Genomic DNA, 21,592 nt, shown 5'->3' with positions numbered 1-21,592 from the left:
TAGGAGAACATTCCTGGGCATTTTGCATCCCTGTTAAGGACTGGGGCAGTGAAACTGTACTTCCAGTTCAGAATTGTCAGCCTTAAGCTGACCTCTTGAAATGCTGCATTCTGCCTCACACTTGCAAGAACAGACCAAAAAGTAGGAGGATAAGGATTTATTCAGAAAAGTCTGTGCTAAATCATATCAGGCCAGAAAATTGCAAGTCCCAGCAGTGAAAACTCCACTGCCGTGCAAGGTTTCCCTCAGTACCCCTTCAATGCTCTCCTGCCAGGGGTTGCCTCCTTCTCTTCCCCAAAAGGGGAATCAAAAGCATTTCAACATGCAAGTTTAGGCAGGCACAGTCTCTTCAGGGCTTGCTGGACTTGGCATAATAAGTCACAATCTAACCCCTAGACATCACTTTGAACTCTCATGGCATCAAAGGGAATGTAACAAACCATGACAAGCAACTTAAAAGGAGAACAGGCCAGAAAATGACAATTGCATTTCATGACAATCTCAAGGTTTCAAATTTTATTTGTTTGTTTGTTCTGCTTTGGAATGAAACAGAAAATCTCCCAATCTTATTGAACATTTTCACAAAACAGAATGTGTTGAAAGGTATTTTCAGATGAGAAAGGTCAGGTTTATAATTCACTGTCTCTCAGTGACTGTTGGCTTTCCCTTGAGCTCCGAAATCAGTCCTTTAAAGATACTTTGGTAAAACAGAATTTCTCAGGGAACAGGCTTTCATTCAAGCCATTACTACTATTTCTATTTAAAATAGATCTAATAGCTTAAAATAGTAGTTTATAGTACTTGTATTTTTAAATCCTATGTTGCATTTTTCAGTGTGAATATTATCTGATGCTTACAGGAACAACAAAGTAGTTTTAGCCTTTTTTGTCCTGAGAAAGTGCCTCTCTCTGGAGTGAACTGGCAAATGCCTTTCAAAGATAACATTTTTTTTTGCCATACCAGCAGATTTCTTCCCTGCATTTTTAATATCCAAATAAAACAGTGCCAAACACTTCACACCAGATTTTATAACACAGCTACTGAAAGTTGGTGTGGATAATTTTTATCTTTGCGCTCACATTGAGTAGATTTCAGGGCATGCAATAAAATAGTGGAGGGTTTATTTCAAGACTGAGGCAGCATACTAATTCAAGAATATTCTCATGTGCAGAGATACGACAGATGCCTCAGTAACTATCACAAAATGGCACGGCTTTTGATGAAGACTACACGAAAAGTTCTTCTTAACTTTCTCTAGTAGGCTGTTGTCTTTTTCCTAGACCTCTCACTGACAGAGACAAGCAGCAGAGACAGCAGCTGAAGTGAGAGAAGTGACTGGGAGACCTACCTAAGGAGGTAATTGACCCAAATGATATTCTTCTCACTCGCGTTCTTGGCGTTGACAGCTATGGTTGCGCTAGATTGTATCCAGATATACCCTCCGTTCTTCTGCATCCAGCGGTAATACTTTGTTACACACTGCCCCTTATTCAGCACTGACAGGAAAATACAAACAAAACACAAGCAAGATAGAGTACATGTTAGAATTGTGCTAAAATGACCTTCATGGTACAACGCGACACAAGTATAAGCAGAAGATACTTGGCTTCTTTTGGATTTAATGCCAGTGAGATGATAAACAGGATCTGAAGTTCAGTATAACTAGCATTTCACAAGTTTTAAAGTATAGTTTTAATCTACTTTTGGAAACTCCAGTGGAAGAAGAAAAGCAAAAAAAACCTATAAATCTTTGTGGTTCTCAGAACACTTATTGCTGTGTGGACATTTCCAATGCACTCAATGTCAAACTGTGAAAAAAGAAAAGGAAAAAAGAGGCAAATTTATATGTGATTTATTCATAGCTTCTAGGTAGACCTCTTTGAGATTCTGGATATTTGAAAGGTTTGGGAAGATACTCTACCCCTGCTGCTTTGATCATTTCTCCTCATTGCAGGCGATATCAACCACTGAACTTATACATCTGTTTCTTTGATCTTGTCAAACAGAATTTACAGTTCTCAGATGAACCAAATCTCCACTGGTCAGTGGGGGAAAAGTCTTTGGAGAATTTACTTTCTACCAGAGCAAAGTAAATCCACCAACAGGCTGAGAAAGAGGCCTAGGGGAGGCACAGAATGGCTTGGTTAGAGCCAAAGAGTGAGAGCTCTCTGCCGTGCTTGAAATATGCTAGGAAACCGAAAGAAGTAAAAGCAGTCAGTAATGTGAAACGGTGCTGTTAGAGGCACACAGCAAGACGGCTTAAAAATACAGCTGTTTAAAGTAATACTTCAGCCAAAATATTGCCAAGTTGAAACGGATTTGTTTTGTATCTGATTCTTGAGTGTCACGAGAAGGGAACGAAAGGCAAATCCTTCGGTGGAAGGTAGCAGAACGGTTTTATAAAACCCGTAAACTACACAGACAGAATCCAGGCTCGGCTGTCGCTGGAGCCCTTTCCCTCCCTGCCTTCCTGACCGCTCCCGCAGCGCTTCGTGCACTAGAGGGCAGTGTGCCTTCACCGTCCCCGCCGGCTTTTGTCATGTCCTTGTCTCCGTCTGCTAAAATGAAAAACCTCTAACTGCTGTAATAAATTTGGCTAAATTAGCTGCTAAATGGTTATCTCAAGTAATATGTATTTGCATTAATCATCTTGCTCTAAACCAGAACAAGCCAGAGTCCTAAAGACGTAGTAAATTCATATTGTCCATTTAATTACGGCTAATAAGTGCTTCATATACAATAGTTTCATGAAGTACATTTTCTTTTTTTTTTCTTTTTTTTCCTTTTCCTTTTTCTTTTTTTTTCTTTTTTTTTCTTTTTTTTTCTTTTTTTTTTTTTTGTAGAGAGAAAAGAAAAAAGTCACTTTGGAAAAGGATAAGTATTTAAGGCAGTTAAAGTTCCTACCATAAATGTGACAAATGACACTTTGGAGCTTTCAAGTTAGCCAAGTGTCTATACCCCCAATTATACATGTGAATGTATCTATATCTAAATCTGTGTACAGCAGATATCTACAGAAAAAGGTGTTTACAAAGGCAGCCATACAAACAGTGATGTTTCCTTACCTTGGAGGTATCCCCCAATCCCACTGCAATTTTTCAACTACTAGAGAAAAACATGCATGTAAAATAATGCCATGGAAAGTGAATGTGAAGTGCAAGTTATGTTCAGCTCTAATATAAACAAATATTTGTATCTGGGTCTTGTTGTTTTTCAGCAGCCTTTAGTGAACTAACTTTGTTCCTAGCAGACATCAATATTTCCCTAAATTTTTACTTTTGTATTTCAAGCTCAAAATATTCCACTATGATAATTCATTGTCTTCAAAACCTCATTATACAGCAGAATAAAGATAAAACTTGAACAACTGACTACCCAGCATTTCTGTCAAACCAATGTTGTAAGCCACTTTAGAAAACAATCTCACATAAATTAGCCCAACTTTATCAGTTATGAAGAATAAGGGAAGAAAAGCATTGCTGTATGTTTTGATTATGGTAAGCATTTCCATTTCAGTAAAACAGGACATTCAAAATACTCTGCTTACAGCTGAGTGTAAAAGTGATGTGGAGTGATACTATCTCTCTTCTGGAAACATGAATACCCACAGCTGAGTGCAGGAACTAGTAAATCTATCTGCACTTGTACCTGCTAAATACACCAGTGTCTTCTTTGGAACTGTTTTTATCTAAGGAGTTTACCATGCTACACAGATGCCAAAGGACATCTGTTCACACACACATTTGAAAACCATAGCACCAGGTGAGTCACTCGCCAGGGGCTGAAGGGCACACTGCAGTTATTCATAGTGATAATCATAAGGTCCCAGATTCGCCAGCTCTTTTGGGCATCCTAGTCAATTCCTTCGTCCTTCAGTAACTTATACATTGGTTGATGCCACTGGAAAAGTCTGTGTCATGGACTGAACAGAGCATTCATTTCAGAGCTGTGGAAAAGAGGAAAAGATGCCTGCTTTCTCAAGAATGAGAATTCTGTGCATCAGAGCTATATACAAACCATCTACACTCAGAGTTCAGCATCCCAAGTACAAAGAATACATCCAAAGAATGTCTGAAATACTGTATTAAAAATGAACTTTGTGTGAAGTTCATCTACCTGCAAATTCCCACTCTATTTTTGGTGAGCTTAGATATATTACCAGATACACAGAATTTTCCTTGCTGTGTCTGTCTAAAGCACATTTCATATAAGAGATTTGTGGCCCATGCTCTAAAGGAAGTCCCATGATTCAATATAAAAATTCTCTCTTTATAGAGATTCTTTGGCAGGCAAGCTGCACTGTGCTGCTAAATCTGGTTGTTACCTCCTGTGAGAGTGCACTAGGCTCCCACAACTCAGTTCTGAAAATTCCCAGTATACCCTGAGAAGAAATTTCTAAATGTGATGAAAGAAAATGATAATGAAAAAAATTTGAATTGTTTTCTAATTTACAGTATTTTTTAACTGCTGGCATTGCCAACCTGCAACTTAGAAATTAGATGAGAATTTTGAGGCAAAAAGAAGCAATTAGAAGGAGGCAACAGGGAAGGAAATTTATCCAGCTTATTATTAACTAGTTTTACTGACTAAAGCCCAGTTTCATTTTAAAAATCTCCAGTTTGCAGGTACGGAGAGTCCATTAATAAAGTTACTGATTTTGAGAAGAAATGAAAGCAAAGAATCACTCCACTCTAAGCTCTGATTGTGAAGATATGTTTTCTAACTAGCAACAGACCATGCATTTCAGTTTAGCATAAACTGAATGTAAATGTAATGCCATGTAGATTACATCCTGAATCTTCAGGATGTTTTGTTTTCAGGCAAATCCCTCACTCACTGAGCAGTGCAAATCATTTTATATTTTTATTTGTGTTATACATGGAGTACCCAGGGTGGCAGACAAGGTGAGACTTGTGACCAAATTGGTGGGATGGCTCATGTGATGGGATTTAGCATGACCAGGTTATATAATTATAAACACACACACACACGCACACGCACACACACACACACACAGAGACAGACAGACAGACAGACAGACATATACACAAACCCTTTAATCAAAGGGACTGAGGGTTAATGTTTTAAAACTGGTGACCTTTATGTCAGCTGCACAGATATATTCCCTAAAATGGTGGATGGTAAACCTGATTAAAATTTGCTGAAATGTTACCTAGTTCCTCAATTTGAATTCAGTGGTTGGCATGCAAGAAGCGCACAGTATGTCATGCTAAGAAATAAAAATACCCTCACTTATTTCTCAAAGTATGAATATATTGCTGTGTACACAGCTCCCAACAGAGGGATTTCAGTTTTCCTTGGTAGCTTTGTGCACAGCAATATTCTTGTAGCGGTGGAATGAAGGAGGGGGAAAAAGAAGAAACAGTCAGTGTTCTTTGCAGGAACCTATTTCTGTTAGAAAATTAAAATAAATCAGTACAAGTTTGTCTTCAGAAATATGGTTACAAACAGAAAAAGAACATAGTTTCTTCCTGTAAGGCTGTTCTGAGAAATCAAAGCCAAAGCTTCTAAATAGTGAGTTGTGTTTTAAAAGAAGGAAGTAGCTTAATTCAGTTTGAAGAGGAGATGAAGAAATTGTGCATCAAAAGCAGTCTTTTAGCAAAGTCTCTTACAAAAGGACATTTTACTCGTGTGCATATGCATTTAAAAGCTACACTATATTGCGTATTCAGGTAAGTATTGAGTAAATAGGAAATGATGAGATCATCTTACATATTCACACAGCTTCACAAAGAGGCTCTTTATAATTGGTGAAAATATTGAGGTTACATCTGCTGTGCTATTCACCCTTCTCCTTGAAATACCTTTATCAATGACTGGATGGTATTGATACTGAACTCCTCTCACGGTAAACTTATAAGAATATTTTTAATTTACTGCACGAGGATGAAATTGCCGTACTTAATACTACAGTCAGATACTTAGCTGCAGCCACAAGTACTCTTTCTACATTCACAAAACTGGCAGACGAAACATGAAAAGGAATACTGACTCTTTAATCTCCACTTCTCCACCTAAGGCCCAAGGCAAGCTGACAGGGTAACTTCGTTCTGGAAACAGAAGGGTTTTTATTTTTTTAATTCTGGATTACTTTTTCTTCTGCTTTTGAAAACTGTGGGCTATAGGGGAATGAACCTGGCATAGACTTAAAACAAGAACAAGTTTCTTCATCTGAAAAGTTACAGTCCTTGATGCTTACAGGAAGGTCATTTTCAAAACCCACAGGAAAAATAGCATCACAGCCAGAAAGAGTGCATTAAGTGCCTTATTTGCCTGTAACAGAGACAGTTGTCCATTTATAATAGCTCTGAGGATCAAGTGAGTCTTTGATGTTGTAAGGACTTTCCTATAGATTTTGCAATTAGTGAGCTAGATGTTTAAAATACTGGGTATCCACAATTTGGATTTTAGCAATGAAAAATATTTAGTGATGTTAACTGATGCTTGGTACAGAATTAGGAGCTAGATGACAGGAGACCTGTAGACATGTGGTGAAGTCAGGAGGAGGGGACTTTAGCCTGGACAGTGTGTGAACACATTGTCTGCCTGGTGGGCCAAAAGCAAGGCCTTCAGAGCAGATTGCTTTGCCAGCAGAAGCTGGCAAAGAATGCCAGCTTCCCATCACGAGAGTCCCCGTGGGCAATGCTGCTCTTCCTCTCTTCATGGCAAACAGCTCCTCACAGCCCTGTCTGACTTACTGCATCTCAACAGAGTTCTTCTGAAGAGAATTCCAAAGATGGGAACTGCTTTAAGAAAATGCTGGTTCTGTGAGGCTTTAGAAAGCTGCATTTTATCCAAGCATAAGACAGCAGAGGGCCCTGAGTGCTGGACAGAGAACATCTTTTTTAGCATAGGGTAGAAAGCAATCTATCGTGTCAATACCACTGACTGAGACCTGGCTGCCACTGTGATATGAATATCAGAGAGTAATAGCTGCAGGTTTATAAACATAAATTCATCTTTTCCTACCATAAGCAGGAAGCAGCAGATCAGGTTCATGAAAGAAAACTGTACCTCACTGATACTCAAACTCCCACCTAACTTCTTTATTCACCGGGGTATTCTTTTAAGCATCTACAGTCACTCTAAAAATGCTAAGTATGGCAATCGATTCATTGCTTACTTTGCAATCTGAAATACTGTTTAATCTTCCAGTGTAGGGATGTTCCACACATAAATACGTGATAAGGCAAAATTAAGTATCAACAACCTTGCAGAAAAAAAATAAAGAGCCTTAATCAAGCATTTAGAAAAATTTGAAACCTTAAGAATGTTTGAAAACTAAGCAATACTTTTCTTGCCTCTTTGCAGAAAAGCAAATGTTAAAAGTGGTTTGAGTAAAACTGTTAAAAAATGTGAATTCATATTAGGATCAAAGTTTGTAACTTGCCAAATACAGTGAGGAAGGCCTTGCATGCTGCATGTGAGAATTATCTTAGATTAGGACCAGGAAGATGTTTTGTTAAAAATCCATTCTATGTTATCAGTTTACATGACATCAGTTCACAGTAGCAGTGTAAATTTATTAAAACCAAGCAAAGACACAAAAATTAGTGTTTCCCAGCACTATGGAAATCATCACCCCCTACTTGAACAACAGAGGCACTTTTCTTCCCCCCTTCTTTTCGTGACTTTTATACCATACCATTTTCCCATGGCCCAATGTCTGAAATGGCAACTTTATAATTATGCATAACCATGAATATTAAAAAGACTAGGTAAAATGTTTATTTCAAAATGTTATGTAGGTATTGATCAAATGGAATGCAATGTATTGCTAGAGGCAGTATTCAATGGAAGCTTATGGCATGCATATTAGAATACTGTTCTGTGGTTTCTATAGATAAAATTGATGTAAGTAAACGATATAAGTTTATTTTATGACAGACTGGATTGAGAAATGAGCAGCAGATTTTTCTACCTAGGATTCTCTAGGCTTTCTTCTCTCTTTCTTAACTTTTTTCCCCCTCATGATTTGTCTCTCTCCCCATGACTTCAATCCTGCCATAAAGTGATTTTCTTCTGTTAATATTGAAACGGTCGTTTAGAAACCCAAGCCTGCTTTGAACACCAACTTCAGACAGAACTTCCATTATCATTAATGAACTCTCTGTTCAAACTGTAGGGGAAAATGAAATCCCAGATCCAAATTTTGCCCTAAGCTACTAAAACTCAACATCAGAGGAGAAATTTGGCCTTGCTTGCTCAAGAAACTGAAATCTGTCCTCCATCTCTCCACTAACATTAATGTCCATCCCATGACAACCTATGTAAGATTAATGATTTTAGAATGTAACCCTTTCCGTGCCAAATGTATCTGTGGACTATACATAACTACATCTCCCAAAAGTAGGAAAATAGACTGAAGATTCACGGAAGCAGATGGGAAGCAACATTAATTTTATCTTTGAATTACCAAGGTTAAAGATGGTCTGTTTCAAGGGACAGGATTCCTTTAAACGTGCTTTCATTTCTGGAATAAGAGTCCCTGTTTGGGTGCTTGGGCTGAGTGAAATGAGTGATTTCCTCAGGCTGATCCCTAGAGGGAAGGCACCCAGAGCACACTGTCATGGTGGTATGGCACAGCTGAATGTTCAACTCCCTCTCACCACCACACAGATGCATCACCATCTCGCATCTGACAGCAGACATTTTTGAAACATACTGTCCCTTTATACCAGATGACTTGTGAAAAGTAAAAAAACCCAAAGATTTCCAACTTTGTCCACAGACCTTAATAAGATAGTTTAGTGCTAACAAAAAAAAAAAAAAACAACCAAACAACCAAAAACCAAACCCTTACACGACTTTGTAAAATAAAAATAAAAATAAAAGAACTTTGGTATAATTATGCACCTTGTGATCTCAGAAACAATTCTTAGCAACAGATGGACATTGAGTTAAAAGACTTCAGGTGTTTTGAAGGATATTCCCAAAGGACTGAAGCAAAGTCCTGTACCAGCCCACTCACTCTACAGGTTATCAGGCATCAAAACCAACATGGGACCCACCACATGGCACAGGAATGGCAAAGCCTCAGGTGACTTATGCAGGTTCTTTCAAAAGAGTGTTAATAAGACCTACTGCTACACATTTGATATGTGCTACAAAGTTTACTGATACTGTTTTCCTATCCTTACAGCCTTGAAAACTGTCTCCCTTAGACACACAAGGTCAGCAGTCCAGACCTTTGAAAAAGAAAAAGAAGAGAAATAGCCCACAGCACTAACAGGTTTCTAAAACCCTGGAAAATTTTGCAACAACTCCATCATACCTTCATAGTGACATTTTAGGATGGGGTATTTGACAGCCTAGCAAACTACAAACAAAATCCTTAATCCATTCTTGGATTTTCAGTGGGGCAACACGGATTTAGACAACAAGGTGATGGAAACTTCTGATCTCAGTAATCTTGGAGAGACCCTCAACAGTGAAGGTAGAAAGATATGTGACTGAAGTCATTTTGTCCTTTTTTAAAATGCCATACATTTACATCCTCCAGCAAAAAGCACAGAAATAGCTTGGTGGACAGAATGAAGGTGAAGCTGCTGGACGTGTACAATAATGTCCTTTATGCCCATAGCTTTGCAATTTAACATATGCTTCTGCAATTTATCACAAGAATAATATCAAAATCAAAATTCTTTTTTGGGGTGGGAAATTTTGAGCACAAAAAACTTTAAAAAGACCCCAGAAAATTATTAACAGAGAATCTGGAACACAGAGGTTACCAGCAGAAGTCAGAGCACAACCTTCACTTTATAACCCCCTAATGCAGCATGTATTTATACAGCTGGTATTAGGTACACTTCTAAGGTCAAAATAGGACATTTTGGGTGCAAATTTCAACTAACTGTGAGCTCTGGAAGACACAATTGAAAGCCTACAAACTGAAATGGAAATGTACTAAATCAGTATTGTATTAGATTTAATTTGAAGATGAAATAGCATCAGGAATTAAGTTAAAGGGTTATTGATGCAAACAATATCTGTGGCATCTTGCAGAATAACTGTATATTGCTAAGCTACAGAAGGCAAAATTCTGCAACTAGGTTTAGCAGCTAATGATTTAAATAGCCTAAAGATTTGTCTTTGTAGAGTTTTCTGGTTTGTTTACTATCCCAAAGATTGGATTCTCCTGATAAAGATTGTCTATTTTACATATAGAAAACATTTGCCCAATAGAAAAAAAATTGCATTTGAAAAACTGAGGCACAAAATATCACAAACATTGGAAATTTCTTGGGATTAAAAAATGATTTATGGTTAATGGATAATTAAACCACCAAATATTACAAAAGTAACAACTGTTATCCACACATGAAAATGTAAGCATCACCTGTCAAGAAATGAGCCAGCCATGAGTTAATAGTGTATAAAACAAGGGTACAAGGCACACATAATTGCATACTGCAGACTGTTTTTCCCCTTTTTCTAAAGTACCTGGCTTTGTTCAAAACCCCAGACAAAGAAATAAGGCTAGACAGACCAATAACTCATGTAACCCAAAGAAGAGTTTGCAGGAGCAAACACAACATCTTCAGGATTTCAAAGCACGGCTAAAAGACATGACAATACACACTCTTGGGTAGGACTGAAAACCAAACATCAGGCATGTGCTAAAACCAAAGTCCATGACCCTTTTTTGCCTTGCGTGAAAATAAAAAATATTTTCTTTACATGCTTTCATTTCTTCCAATTTCTTATCTCCTGTTCCCTCATCTTGCTGTATCTCCACCAGCTCCAGCCAAAAGGACTAAAGTGTGCCAGTGTCCAACCCAGAAATCTTTGCAGGCCTATACTATGGACACAGAGAAAGATTGTGCAGGTAGTCAGACAAGCACTTCTGCAATACTTTGAAAACAACATACACTAGGCTGTCATCAGGGTGCCAGTTGGGCTTAGTTTAAGAAATAGATAAACCCCTGACATTCTATCAGCCTAATTTAGAATCAATCTTGCTTTCCAGTGATGATAATAAACTTGTACAAACATGAGATTCATTTGTATATTTTAGCATTTTATTTCAGTCCTGGAATGTAAAACCTGACTTGGAATCAGTTTGATTTTTTTGGTTATTGAAGATATTAAGCACTACAAGAGCATTGAAATTTCGATCTGATTAGGATAAAAATTCCTCAGGATCAAAACACTTCTTTTTTTCCCCCTACAGTTTTACTAATTGTGAGCTACTTGACATTGCAGAGTTATTCCACAGCATGATAGCAAAATATGTGAAGTATTTTACTGTTAGAAATTATCAACTTGTTCTATTTGTTTTTCATGTGTTTGAGGTTATTAAGAGAATAAAAAATTATAACTGATGTGCATAAGTTAAAAGGGTTAGTTCAACTACAGCTGGTAGGCTAAACCACTAAGCAATATTTTGTAGAGCAATAGATTTTTTTCTACTGAACATACATAAAAGAAATCATGAATATATAACTGATTTAAAAGCAGAGTGAGGGGGTAATATTCCTTGAAAAATAGGGGAGCCATGAAAAAGGTGAATGTGGAATAGTTTATTTTCAGAAAGACTGGATTATTCTAACCACTGGAAACCAGATAAAGTAGATGAGAGGGAGTGCTACCAAACATACTCATCAGAGACCTTTGCTTTATGGGAAATGAACTGCCCTGGCTCACTGTTCCTGAGGAATTGTATTTCTTATAGCTGTAAATCAAATCCTGAAGAAAGAGGATGATATTTTCTAAGCAATAGCTGACGACAACAGTATCTTTCTTGTCAGAGCCAGGCTTCTGAATTCAGACCTCAATTAGGATTTCAAAATGAAAAAGCACATATTATATACCAATACCAATTGGTATGTACTTGTGACAGTGTTCTTGCAAAAAATATATTAATTTTGAAATGATGGCATGTTATCATATATTTGCCCAAAAGTATATTCCTGGTTACCTTCAGAGGTCTTGACTTTCTTCCTTGCTGCTTTCTTAATGACCTTCATTGAACAGTAACATCAAGTACTTGGTGTTCAATGAAGACCATTAATTTTTTACAACTAAATAGCAGATGCACACTCCTACAACATATGACACCAACTCATTCTTAGCATGAAATGAACTTTTTAAAAAGGCTGTTACAGACTTCTGAATGATAACAGTGTCAAAAAAAGGGAAGCACACATGCACAGCCTCGTACTCCTGAGAGCAGCAATTGCCCTTGCTGCATTCTATAGAGAGTGCTAAGACCTGATAGAACAGTAATTTTATTGATCTGCTTGATTTCTGGTGTTGATTTGACATCAAATGTATCCTGCTAGCTTTAAGATCAGGGATTTTTGTCACTGATGTCATAAGAACAAGGGCAGTTCTACTCATGCAGGGACTCATGGCTTGGTGAAAGTGTTTGAACTGCCCTATGCTTGACACACAGTTCAGTCCTGCAATGCTTTTATGCAGTGGTGAGTAAATAGAGAGGATCTTATCACCTTTCCCATTCTTACAAGTGGTAAAGTAGAACTGGGCCATGAGGGGTCTTTCTAGGATGTTAGTTCTACATGCATACTATGAAACACAAAACATTCAATTACAGCTCTTTCATGGCATGCAACTGAATGAAGAGCTCTGTTACAGAACTAGGATTAGAGACTGTATCTGTGCCAGGGTACAGCCAGACCTGTAATTTTTGAGGGTTTGGATTGAAACAAAAGTTGTTGCAGCTTAGCCAGTTTCTGTGTGCTAGCTGAGCCAACAGCTGGGTCATGATACTGGATGTGCCCAGGCTGTTAGACTAGAGAACATTTTAATTATGATCTCTGTGAGGGAGACTTGATTTATGCAATGATTCTACCAGCAATTTGTTCTACAACCATTGTGAAGATGAACAAATAAGAAGATTCCCAAACTCCTGAAACCATGAACCATTTTTAAACAAGAAAGAGCTTAATAAGGTAGAATTGTAACACCAAAAAACTGGCTGAGAGATTTGTGAAAAAGCATGATATTTCAAAGTCTGAATGAAACAGAAGAGAAACAATTGCAATAAACTTTTTTTTCTGTTTGGAAAAAGTTATGTTTCTATAGCTTATGTTATCATGTCATGTGTTACTGTGTTGCTATAAATGCAGACAGAATATGAATGTTGGTTTATTAATTCAGAAAGTATTCAAGGCATAACTAACATAAATCTCTTGGTAGAAATTTTGAACAGAATGGAATTTTTGCTATTTACTTCACTGGGCTCAGAATTTTAGTCCCAAAAATTGTTTTCTTTGGGCATGACCCCCATGTCCATTGAAGCCAATGAAAGCTTTCCCAGTGACCATAACTGACCTTTCATTAGGGCAGTAGCTCCTCTACAAAAGCCTGTTGTCACTGCTATAGTCTTGCAGACCTTCTTCACAACTGTACTTGTTATGGTCGCATTCCTGAAACTGCTTTTGTCTTCTTTTATCTGAGATAGAGTTAACAAGGCTGCTTCTCTAAGTTTCTAATGGGCTGCTATGAAGCCATCAACAGCCCTCTTCAAATTTTTTTCTGTGTGATTTTGTGCAATATTTTCTTCTTTGCTTGCTTTTCTCTTTGATGTTTTTGAATATCTTGGATGAGAAGGCAGGATGTAGAGGTCTTACTTCCTCCTATGATATGTTGTCAGTAAATAGGCAGAATAGCAGTTTTACTTATGTTTCTTTTACCCTTACATCTACAATTGCAATTTGGATTTCTTCTTGTTTTAATAATTAAAATTTATTTTATCTCCTGCAAAAATAAACCAAGATTTTTGGTTGCATTCTCCATCAAACACAACCTTTTCACTTTGCTACTTTCTCAAGTCCTGCTTTGTTTTCTCACTAGTGCTTTCTATCCATTACTTTAGCTTCAAGTCCTCTTCAAAATATTGCACAAATCTGCTTTTTTTTGTTTGCTTTTTATTTTTTTTTCCACTGTGATCTCAAGCAGTTATTTCCCATGTTGTACTGGCAAATATCCTGTGCTCTCTGTTTTGGGGAACCAGTTCTGCTGGGTTCCACCTTCCAAAGCCAGTGTTTGCCAGTTCATGAATTTTAGCTCTAATTCTAGTTTTACTAAACCAGGACAATTTTTCTCCTTCTGGTTTGGTTTGAATTTGATTTTATAGGGTTGGCAAGTTGCTATGAGGTATTTTGGGGTTCTGCAATTTTTTTCTCTTGGTTTCTATACAATTTTTATTGTCAAAAGCTAGAAGCTGAACATCTCTCTGGGCAAAGATATGAACCACTTTGGCTTCTGCAGAACTTATGTACTTCCCCAGTTATTCCCAAGACTAATTTAAACTTGAAGATCTTTCATAAAGAGCATAAGTTTGAACATGAAAAGACAAATCCATCCCTGTATCTGGGATGGATGGATTCCCTGCAATGCTACAGGCTTGGGACTGAGTGGCTGGGTTGTTACTTTGTGAAAAGGGACCTGGGGGTCCTGCTGGACACTGTGCTAAGCATGAATCAGCAGGGCTGTTCTAAAAAGTGTACAGCCAGCAGAGCACAGAAAGTCGTCATCCCCCTTCGCTCATCACTCTTTAAACTGCATCTGGAATCTAATTTTAGGCTCCTACCATGGGAAATATATTAATAAACTTCAGTGAGCTCAGAAGAGGTCTGTCAAGACCCCCAGGGGATGGTGTACTTGCTGTGTGAGGAAAGGCTGTGGAATCAGGCTTGTTTAGCCTGAAGATGAGGTGACTTCAGGGGAACCTAGCAGCATATCTGCAAGCAGGATAATGCAAAGATGGAGCCATGAGCTGCACCATCAAAACAGGAAATTCCAACTGGATAGGAGGGAAAAATCCCCCAAAATCACAGTGAGGAAAACTGACACTTATCAAGATAATTGGAACAGGTTACTCAGAGAAGCTGTGGAGACTCTGAAGTTTTTCAATATCAACTAGACAAACAGCTAAAAAATTTGCTTCGAATCAGTATTGATCCTGGTTTTTTTTTGAGTATTAGGTGGAACTAGATGATATCCCAGAGCTCCTTCCAACCTAAATGATTCTATGAATATCTTGTTCCTATAAGGCAAGAAAACAAATATACATAAAAGAAGTAACCAGCCCTGTCTATTGAAAAAAAACAACTAGCCTAGCAAGACTAATTATGCTATAGCCACACTCCAAGTTTCTGAGCCCTGCTATGCTGGATGTTGATAGTGGGAGAAATCCCAGTGTTTGTAAAGTTTGCAATCCAATCAGCTAAACTGGACATACAGTGAGAGTAGAAATACAGTAAGTTGAAGTGATTTTCTTGAAGTTGTTTCTGTCTTCAGGGTCTCCTGAGTCCTAATCCAGTGCTTATATACTGGACCACACTACACTCATACTCTCTGCATAGATCTTGAATTTTTCTGAAGATGAATGCTTCATAAAACATATCCTATTTGAGAGAGAAGTGGTCATTCAGAAGATTAAGGTCTTTTTCAAATGAGATGTTCATCTATGCCAGGTGGTATGGTAAATCTGAGTCATAAATATCTTTTATTTCCTTGGTCAGATAGTGCAGTGAAAGTGCAACTTGTCATTTTTGACTTCCAGTGTCAAGAGCACCAAGAATTTGAGTTTCTGAATTTGTTCCTTCATTTCTCAGCAACTGACATAATCTCCTGAATATTAAATTCTTAAAATTTAAATGACACAAAATTATTTTGTTTATCACTTTGGATAGTTGATTTTATTTTTTTTTCTGCAGAAATATATCTAACTTGATTTTATGCCAAACACGTGCTACATTCTAGAAACTTCTGAAACCTTTACACAGCCCAATACTGCTGTTGGCTGCCGTATGTTGGCATAGAAGCTGTCCCTATTCTCCTGCTTTCCGGTCAGAGTTATCCTCCTATCTTCCCTTGCACATCATGCAAGGTAATTTGGGACGGAACATTTTTTTTCTGCCTTCTAGTGTAGTCTTATGGTTTTGTAAAATCTAATTAAATGTGGCTGCATTTGGGCTGCTGCCCTTTTATTAGGAAATGTTAGTAGGACATGATGCAGGGGGAGCAGAGTTATTCAAATCTGTGACTCTGAATTTAAGAAGCAGTTAGCAGATCGTCTTCTGGATTAAGAAAAACACCAAAGTCAATCATAAATGCAGTCAGTCACTGAAACTTCCAAAGAATTATCTGGCTTCACTGCAGGCACAGATAAATTAGAGATTATGGGCATAAGTCTTATTTCGCACAAGGGTAAATCACGAGCCCCATCACTGAAGTCAACACATCTCAACAAGAAAAGAATTAGGCCCTGTGGCTTTTAGTAAGAGGAATACAAAGAGTTTAATTACAAGGAATCATGCTGAACCTCCCTTCCCCCATACACAGACACTGCACATGTTCTCTGGTAAGGTTTGTCTCTTAAAACATTTTCGTAGTTCTGTTATCCTTATCCTAATCAGATACTACCAGTGTGCATACAACAGGGACTTGGATGCTATAAGGATGGGGCTACTTAGATATTAACACATGGGGTGGTTAAAGCATTAGTAGAGCTGTAGCTCAGTTCTGTATGAAAAAACCTCATGAAATCCCAATTATGCTGCAGTTTTTTGTCCTCCATGTTATGACTCTGAAAAACCCAAAATCCTCAAAGAGGAGGAGTTCCTGTTCTGTGCCAGGAAGGGAGTTTCTCATGTGAGCAATGCCTCTTTAAGGATTAAAATAATGCATAGCACATGTAAATTAGCACCTGCTGGAAATTCAAGTAATACAAATATAATGCTTTATTTCCACATATTTAAATGGTCTTATATGTCTATAAAAAGACTTGAAAACAAATCACACAAAGAATTACATTTAAACCATCCTCTATGAAAACCTCTGACAAGAAAAAAAAAAAGCAGATGTAAGATGAAGATCCCAGTTTTGGAACATAAATAATAGTTTAGGAGCAATCAGCTGTTGTACCAGATAATTTGACAAAAATGGAAGTACTTACAGTCTAAGTGACTATGTCTAATGCCTTCCACATCTTCAGCATGAATGAAGTGGTAACATCTCTTTCCTACAATATCTACAGGGGTCAGATCCATGTAATCACTAATCCTAAAAAGGAAAAAGAACATAAAGCCTATAATTCAAGAAAGAAAAGAACAAAAGAATTGTCAAATGACTCAGAAAGTTAAATCTGCTAAAAAGTTTTTTCAGCATTATATCATTTGAATGGAATATCTGTACAAATGAGACAAGGCCTTAGAGGGAAAAAAAAAAAAAGAAAAAATTCTTTTCAAAGAAACTTAGACATTATTTTATCTATTTAAGTAAGTGGAAAATTAAATTCTAGTGCATATTCTCCATGTAGCATAACACCAGAACGATATAATTCCATGAAATTGTAAAGCATTAGTGACAATCCAAAATCCTCATTAAAAGACTAAGATGATTCAAGGTTACATAATAAAGTAGGAACATGTTATGTTTATACCAAATGATTAGAGACACATTTCATTTCAACAGATTGGTCTTCTATTGGGTATATTCATGAAAAAGCTCTTCAACCATTTCTTGGCACCAAGTCCAAACTCATATTTCAAGGGATATAATTTAAATGCTGAGACACACAGATGCCTCAGGGTGTTATCTTTTTTAGTCTAATTCATTTGGGAGCTCAGCTTTCACTCTGGGTCCTTTCAACTGGGACTTTGTTGTTTATTGCACATAGAAACTTTAAAATCTATTCTGCAGACCTTTGTGTGTGTGTGTGTGTCTGTGCACTTGTGTCTGTGTGCGTGTGTAAACTCGTATCGTGGAGAGGCAAGGGGTCAACCTCCTTAAACACAGCATAGAAATTAAAAAGAAAATAGAAAATTGGAAAATGTCCTGCTCATGTAAGCTTTTGAAACTATGTCTGTTTTCTAGACATAGGATATTTTTAGGGTTTGAAATAATCTGCAATGATTGTGGTACATTCTATGATAAAATCAGGGAGAGGAAATCCCACCCTGCCAGCCTAGTAGAAAGGGGCAATCTCTAGGCAGGCCACTATCCTGTGGTCCTGTAAAACATATGCATAGGCTTGTGTTTGAGCAGATCAATGGTTCCACTGACTTACAGGACTGCTAACATGATTGAAATTTACAGGTAGGTATATGGTACAGTGCTTTGCTGAATTTGCTGAAATTGTGCACACATTTGTAGCCTTGAGGTTTGCTACACAAGACTTCTTCTGCACAATTGAAGGATCTACTGACGACCACTGTCATGGCCAACAAGCCACACCTCTGCCATGTGCTCATTTATTTTTGGGCACATATTAGCAGATGTGGTATCACAGTCCACAATTAAACTGGCTATTGTCTCTTTCCAAATGGTCTTCAGTCCTTAACAGTTGAAAACACACAGACTGATCATACCCTCTAGCATCAGTCTCTCATTTTGCTTTTAGTTATTTATCACCATATGAAATGATTTTTCCTCTGCAGGTGCTTTTCTCACTCCACTGACTAATAAAGAAATCCCAGATTATTTTAGATGGTGAATCTTAGATGACACAAATCCTATATTTGCAAAGTAGACACAGATTAACATACTACATTTTAGGCAACAAAATTTTACATCTGTATTTTACACTCTTAAAGAAAAACATGAATTTTTAGAGAAAGCCAGCACACTAGCTAACAGGTCTTGTCTCAGAGGGAAGCTAATGTCCGGCTAGTTTGTGCACTGAGTCCAGGATTATGAAGGAGATCTCTTCATTCTGAGGAAAGTAACAAGATGCACCCAAAGCCTTGAGTAATGTCATTCCTGCTCACTGCTGTTTCAAGCAGGCAACCACTTGGAAAAGTAGGAGTACTATTGATCTCACCCCTGCTGATCCAATGGTCCACTGTGAGCATTCATTTCAGTTAAGTGGCATGGCTTCTGCTCCATACTCCCTGCAGCTGCCAGTAACTCCCCATTGCTCCATAAATAGTGCTTACAGCTTGCCCAGCATGGATCCATTTTTCTCTGTTTTCAACAATGTTGTGCTTGCTTTACTGTGGCACCGCAAAGAATTTCGTAGCTGCCCGCAAGTGCCAGGAGTCAAGCTCATATATTCAGGGTGGGATACTTATTCCTTTTCTGTAATCCCAGAAGAGAGATCCCAACGTCCCTGACTCAGAGAACAGCCTTGGCAAACACCCAGATAATTAATCTGACAGCTTCAATCAGCTGTTCTGTTAATTCCTTCCCATCGCCTGTTTTTTTTTTTTTTTTTGTTCATTTATCCAGTTTTTACAGTCATATTCTGCACTGTTGCTGTTATGAAATCCAAGCCCTGTCAGTCTTATTTCATTTTAGATGAGTGGAAATCCTGCTGCATCAGTGAGACCACATTCACCTCCCAGCACTGGCAGAAGTATTTCTACTATTTGAAACTACTTTTATAAAATATTTTAAACAGATTTTAAACAATGACACAGAGGCTTAAAGTGGAATTATTGTAGCATACATTCAAGTACCAGTATATGCATTCTGCATTACCATGAGATAAAATCCATAACAAACAAGGAAAAGTTGTTTTATAATGCTACCTTCAGCTTAAAATTTGAAAAATATTAATACACTCAACACTTTCTTGCTGTCTTCCCACAGCTTACCATGTCTTATCAGCCTTTCCTATGTGATTACCAATCAGTGCACCTCACCTGATGAATTTTACAGTTTTCACTGATGTCTTTGTCAGGCATTTGAAAGTTTTATTGCTACATGAATATAACGGGAAGGTTTGAGAAAAATGTTTAATTAAAAAAACCCCACATATACAATTTAGGGCTCATAAAAATGCCAAACTCACAGGAGAGAAAGCATAAATCTTCCTAATTTGGCCTAAAAGTTCATATCATTCTTGACCTGATGGAACAGTTCATTTTTCACATCTATTTGATTCCTGGCTTTTTTTATGGAGGTTGCCAATAAAGGCAGCAGTAAGTGCAGGTGATTTTGTTAAAAGGGAATTTGTTCATTAGGAACTGGATAGATACCAGCAACTCACTTCACAGAGGCCTTTGAAAAACTCTGCAGTGGTAGCAGCTTTCCATTACTACCTAGGTAGGTCACAGTGAAATCAAAGACTTAAGGAAAACTTTTGTTCTAGATCCTACTCCTAACCCCCAAAGCTCTTTTGCCAGCTGCCAGAGTCTACAGCATCTGGATACTCACTGGCTAGAGTTTCAGGCAAAAAGCCCAAGCTTTAATGCCACTGTCCACTTTTTCTGTGACCTTGTGCAAGCCACTTTCCATGAAGCAGTTTTTCCATGCTTAAAAATGAGAATAAAATATATTCACTTTTAGATAATGCTTTGGAAGTGTACATGATGTGTTCTCTCTGATAGTCAAGTAATATTAGTTTAAAAAGTATTGCAGCAGTGCAGCAATGTGGCAGCAAGGACAACCTCATAATTGAAATCCAAGATTATTTTAAGTTGTTTAAGATCCTGATTCAACAAAACAGTTGAGTTTATCCTTTTTAATAAAAGTTCATATTGACGTGCTATCCTGATCACAGGTGTTCCATTACAATTGAGCAATTATGATTGCTCATATCATAGAGCTTCCACTCAATTTATAATATGCCATCATTGCCGTCACAAGAAAAGCTTGCAGTAGTCACCTTGTTTCTTCCACTTTTTGATTAGGTCCCCTTCACAAAATTTATTTTGGCTGCATTACCTTCCTTCTTCCTTTCCAACCTTTTCCCCATTCCATCAATGGACACAAACTTACTACGTGCAATTTCCTTCTCAGATATTTTTTACTCTGAATACCTATTCCCTGGATTATATTTTGATTTTTCAAAATCAGGACTCTGAGGTCTTAATGGTCTTGATCAACCCCTCTGCTTCCCAAGTCTTCCCCCACCCCACCCACAGCCCAGACCCCCATGGCAGCCCCTGTCAGTGCCCAGCTCCCCACAGCCCTGCCTGGCCATCGGCCCTGCTGACCCCACCCCAGCCCACTCCACTGCCTGTCCTCAGGAGGTGCCCAGTGCCAGGGGCTGGAGCTGTCCCTGTGCCCCCAGCTCCCCTCTGGGGTGGTGGGATGAGCCCTGGCTGCCATGTCCTGCCCTCACAGGTTGCCATGCAGAGCCCCCAGGGCCACAGGCACCCAGCCCCCAGGGAGCAGGAGCTGAATTTAAATCCTCTCTTTCACCTTCCCAGATCACTTGTCACTATCACACAGAACACAGCCTCCCCCAACCAACTCTTCATCACCTGTTCCCATTTCACTGCTGTCTTTCCCAGTATGCCCCTAACCAATTTTATTCTACAGTTTTCCCACCTCTAACTGCAACAGATCCCACCTCTCTAGCCTACTATCTAGGCCATCTGTGCTTCTGTTCCATTAAACACTGAGCATGATAGCTGTAATCTGCAAATTAGTTCAAAAATGGAAAACTTTAAAACTTCAGACCGAAAAACTTGCGGAGGAGAGGATGGAGGAGCATAAGGACAGGCATACAGGTCAGACCAACGTCTGTCTAGTCCCAAATCTTGCCTGTGAGAGGGACGGTGAAAGACTGTAAAAAGCAGAGAAAACTTAGAGGAATATTTCCTGGTGTATCTTCCCTTATTCCAGAAGACATCCTGCAAATTACAGTTTT

General features: G+C 38.1%; 1 protein-coding gene across 3 annotated transcripts in view; it reads right to left on the bottom strand.

Moving 5' to 3' along the window:
- NPAS3 (neuronal PAS domain protein 3) overlaps positions 1-21,592 on the bottom strand; it is a 591,155-nt gene that overhangs the window by 9,045 nt on the left and 560,518 nt on the right. For all 3 annotated transcript variants that reach the window (XM_059849891.1, XM_059849892.1, XM_059849893.1), the window contains 2 exons: positions 16,949-17,055; positions 1,349-1,496 (listed from right to left, as the gene is read on the bottom strand). In XM_059849891.1, coding sequence (XP_059705874.1) covers positions 1,349-1,496; positions 16,949-17,055 — 255 coding nt within the window. The remainder of the gene's footprint in view (positions 1-1,348; positions 1,497-16,948; positions 17,056-21,592) is intronic.

This window comes from Haemorhous mexicanus, chromosome 6 (genome assembly GCF_027477595.1).
Source record: "Haemorhous mexicanus isolate bHaeMex1 chromosome 6, bHaeMex1.pri, whole genome shotgun sequence".
NCBI lineage: Eukaryota > Metazoa > Chordata > Aves > Passeriformes > Fringillidae > Haemorhous > Haemorhous mexicanus.
The sequence above is the reverse complement of the archived record's forward strand: the minus strand, read 5'-3'. Positions and strand labels throughout refer to the sequence as shown.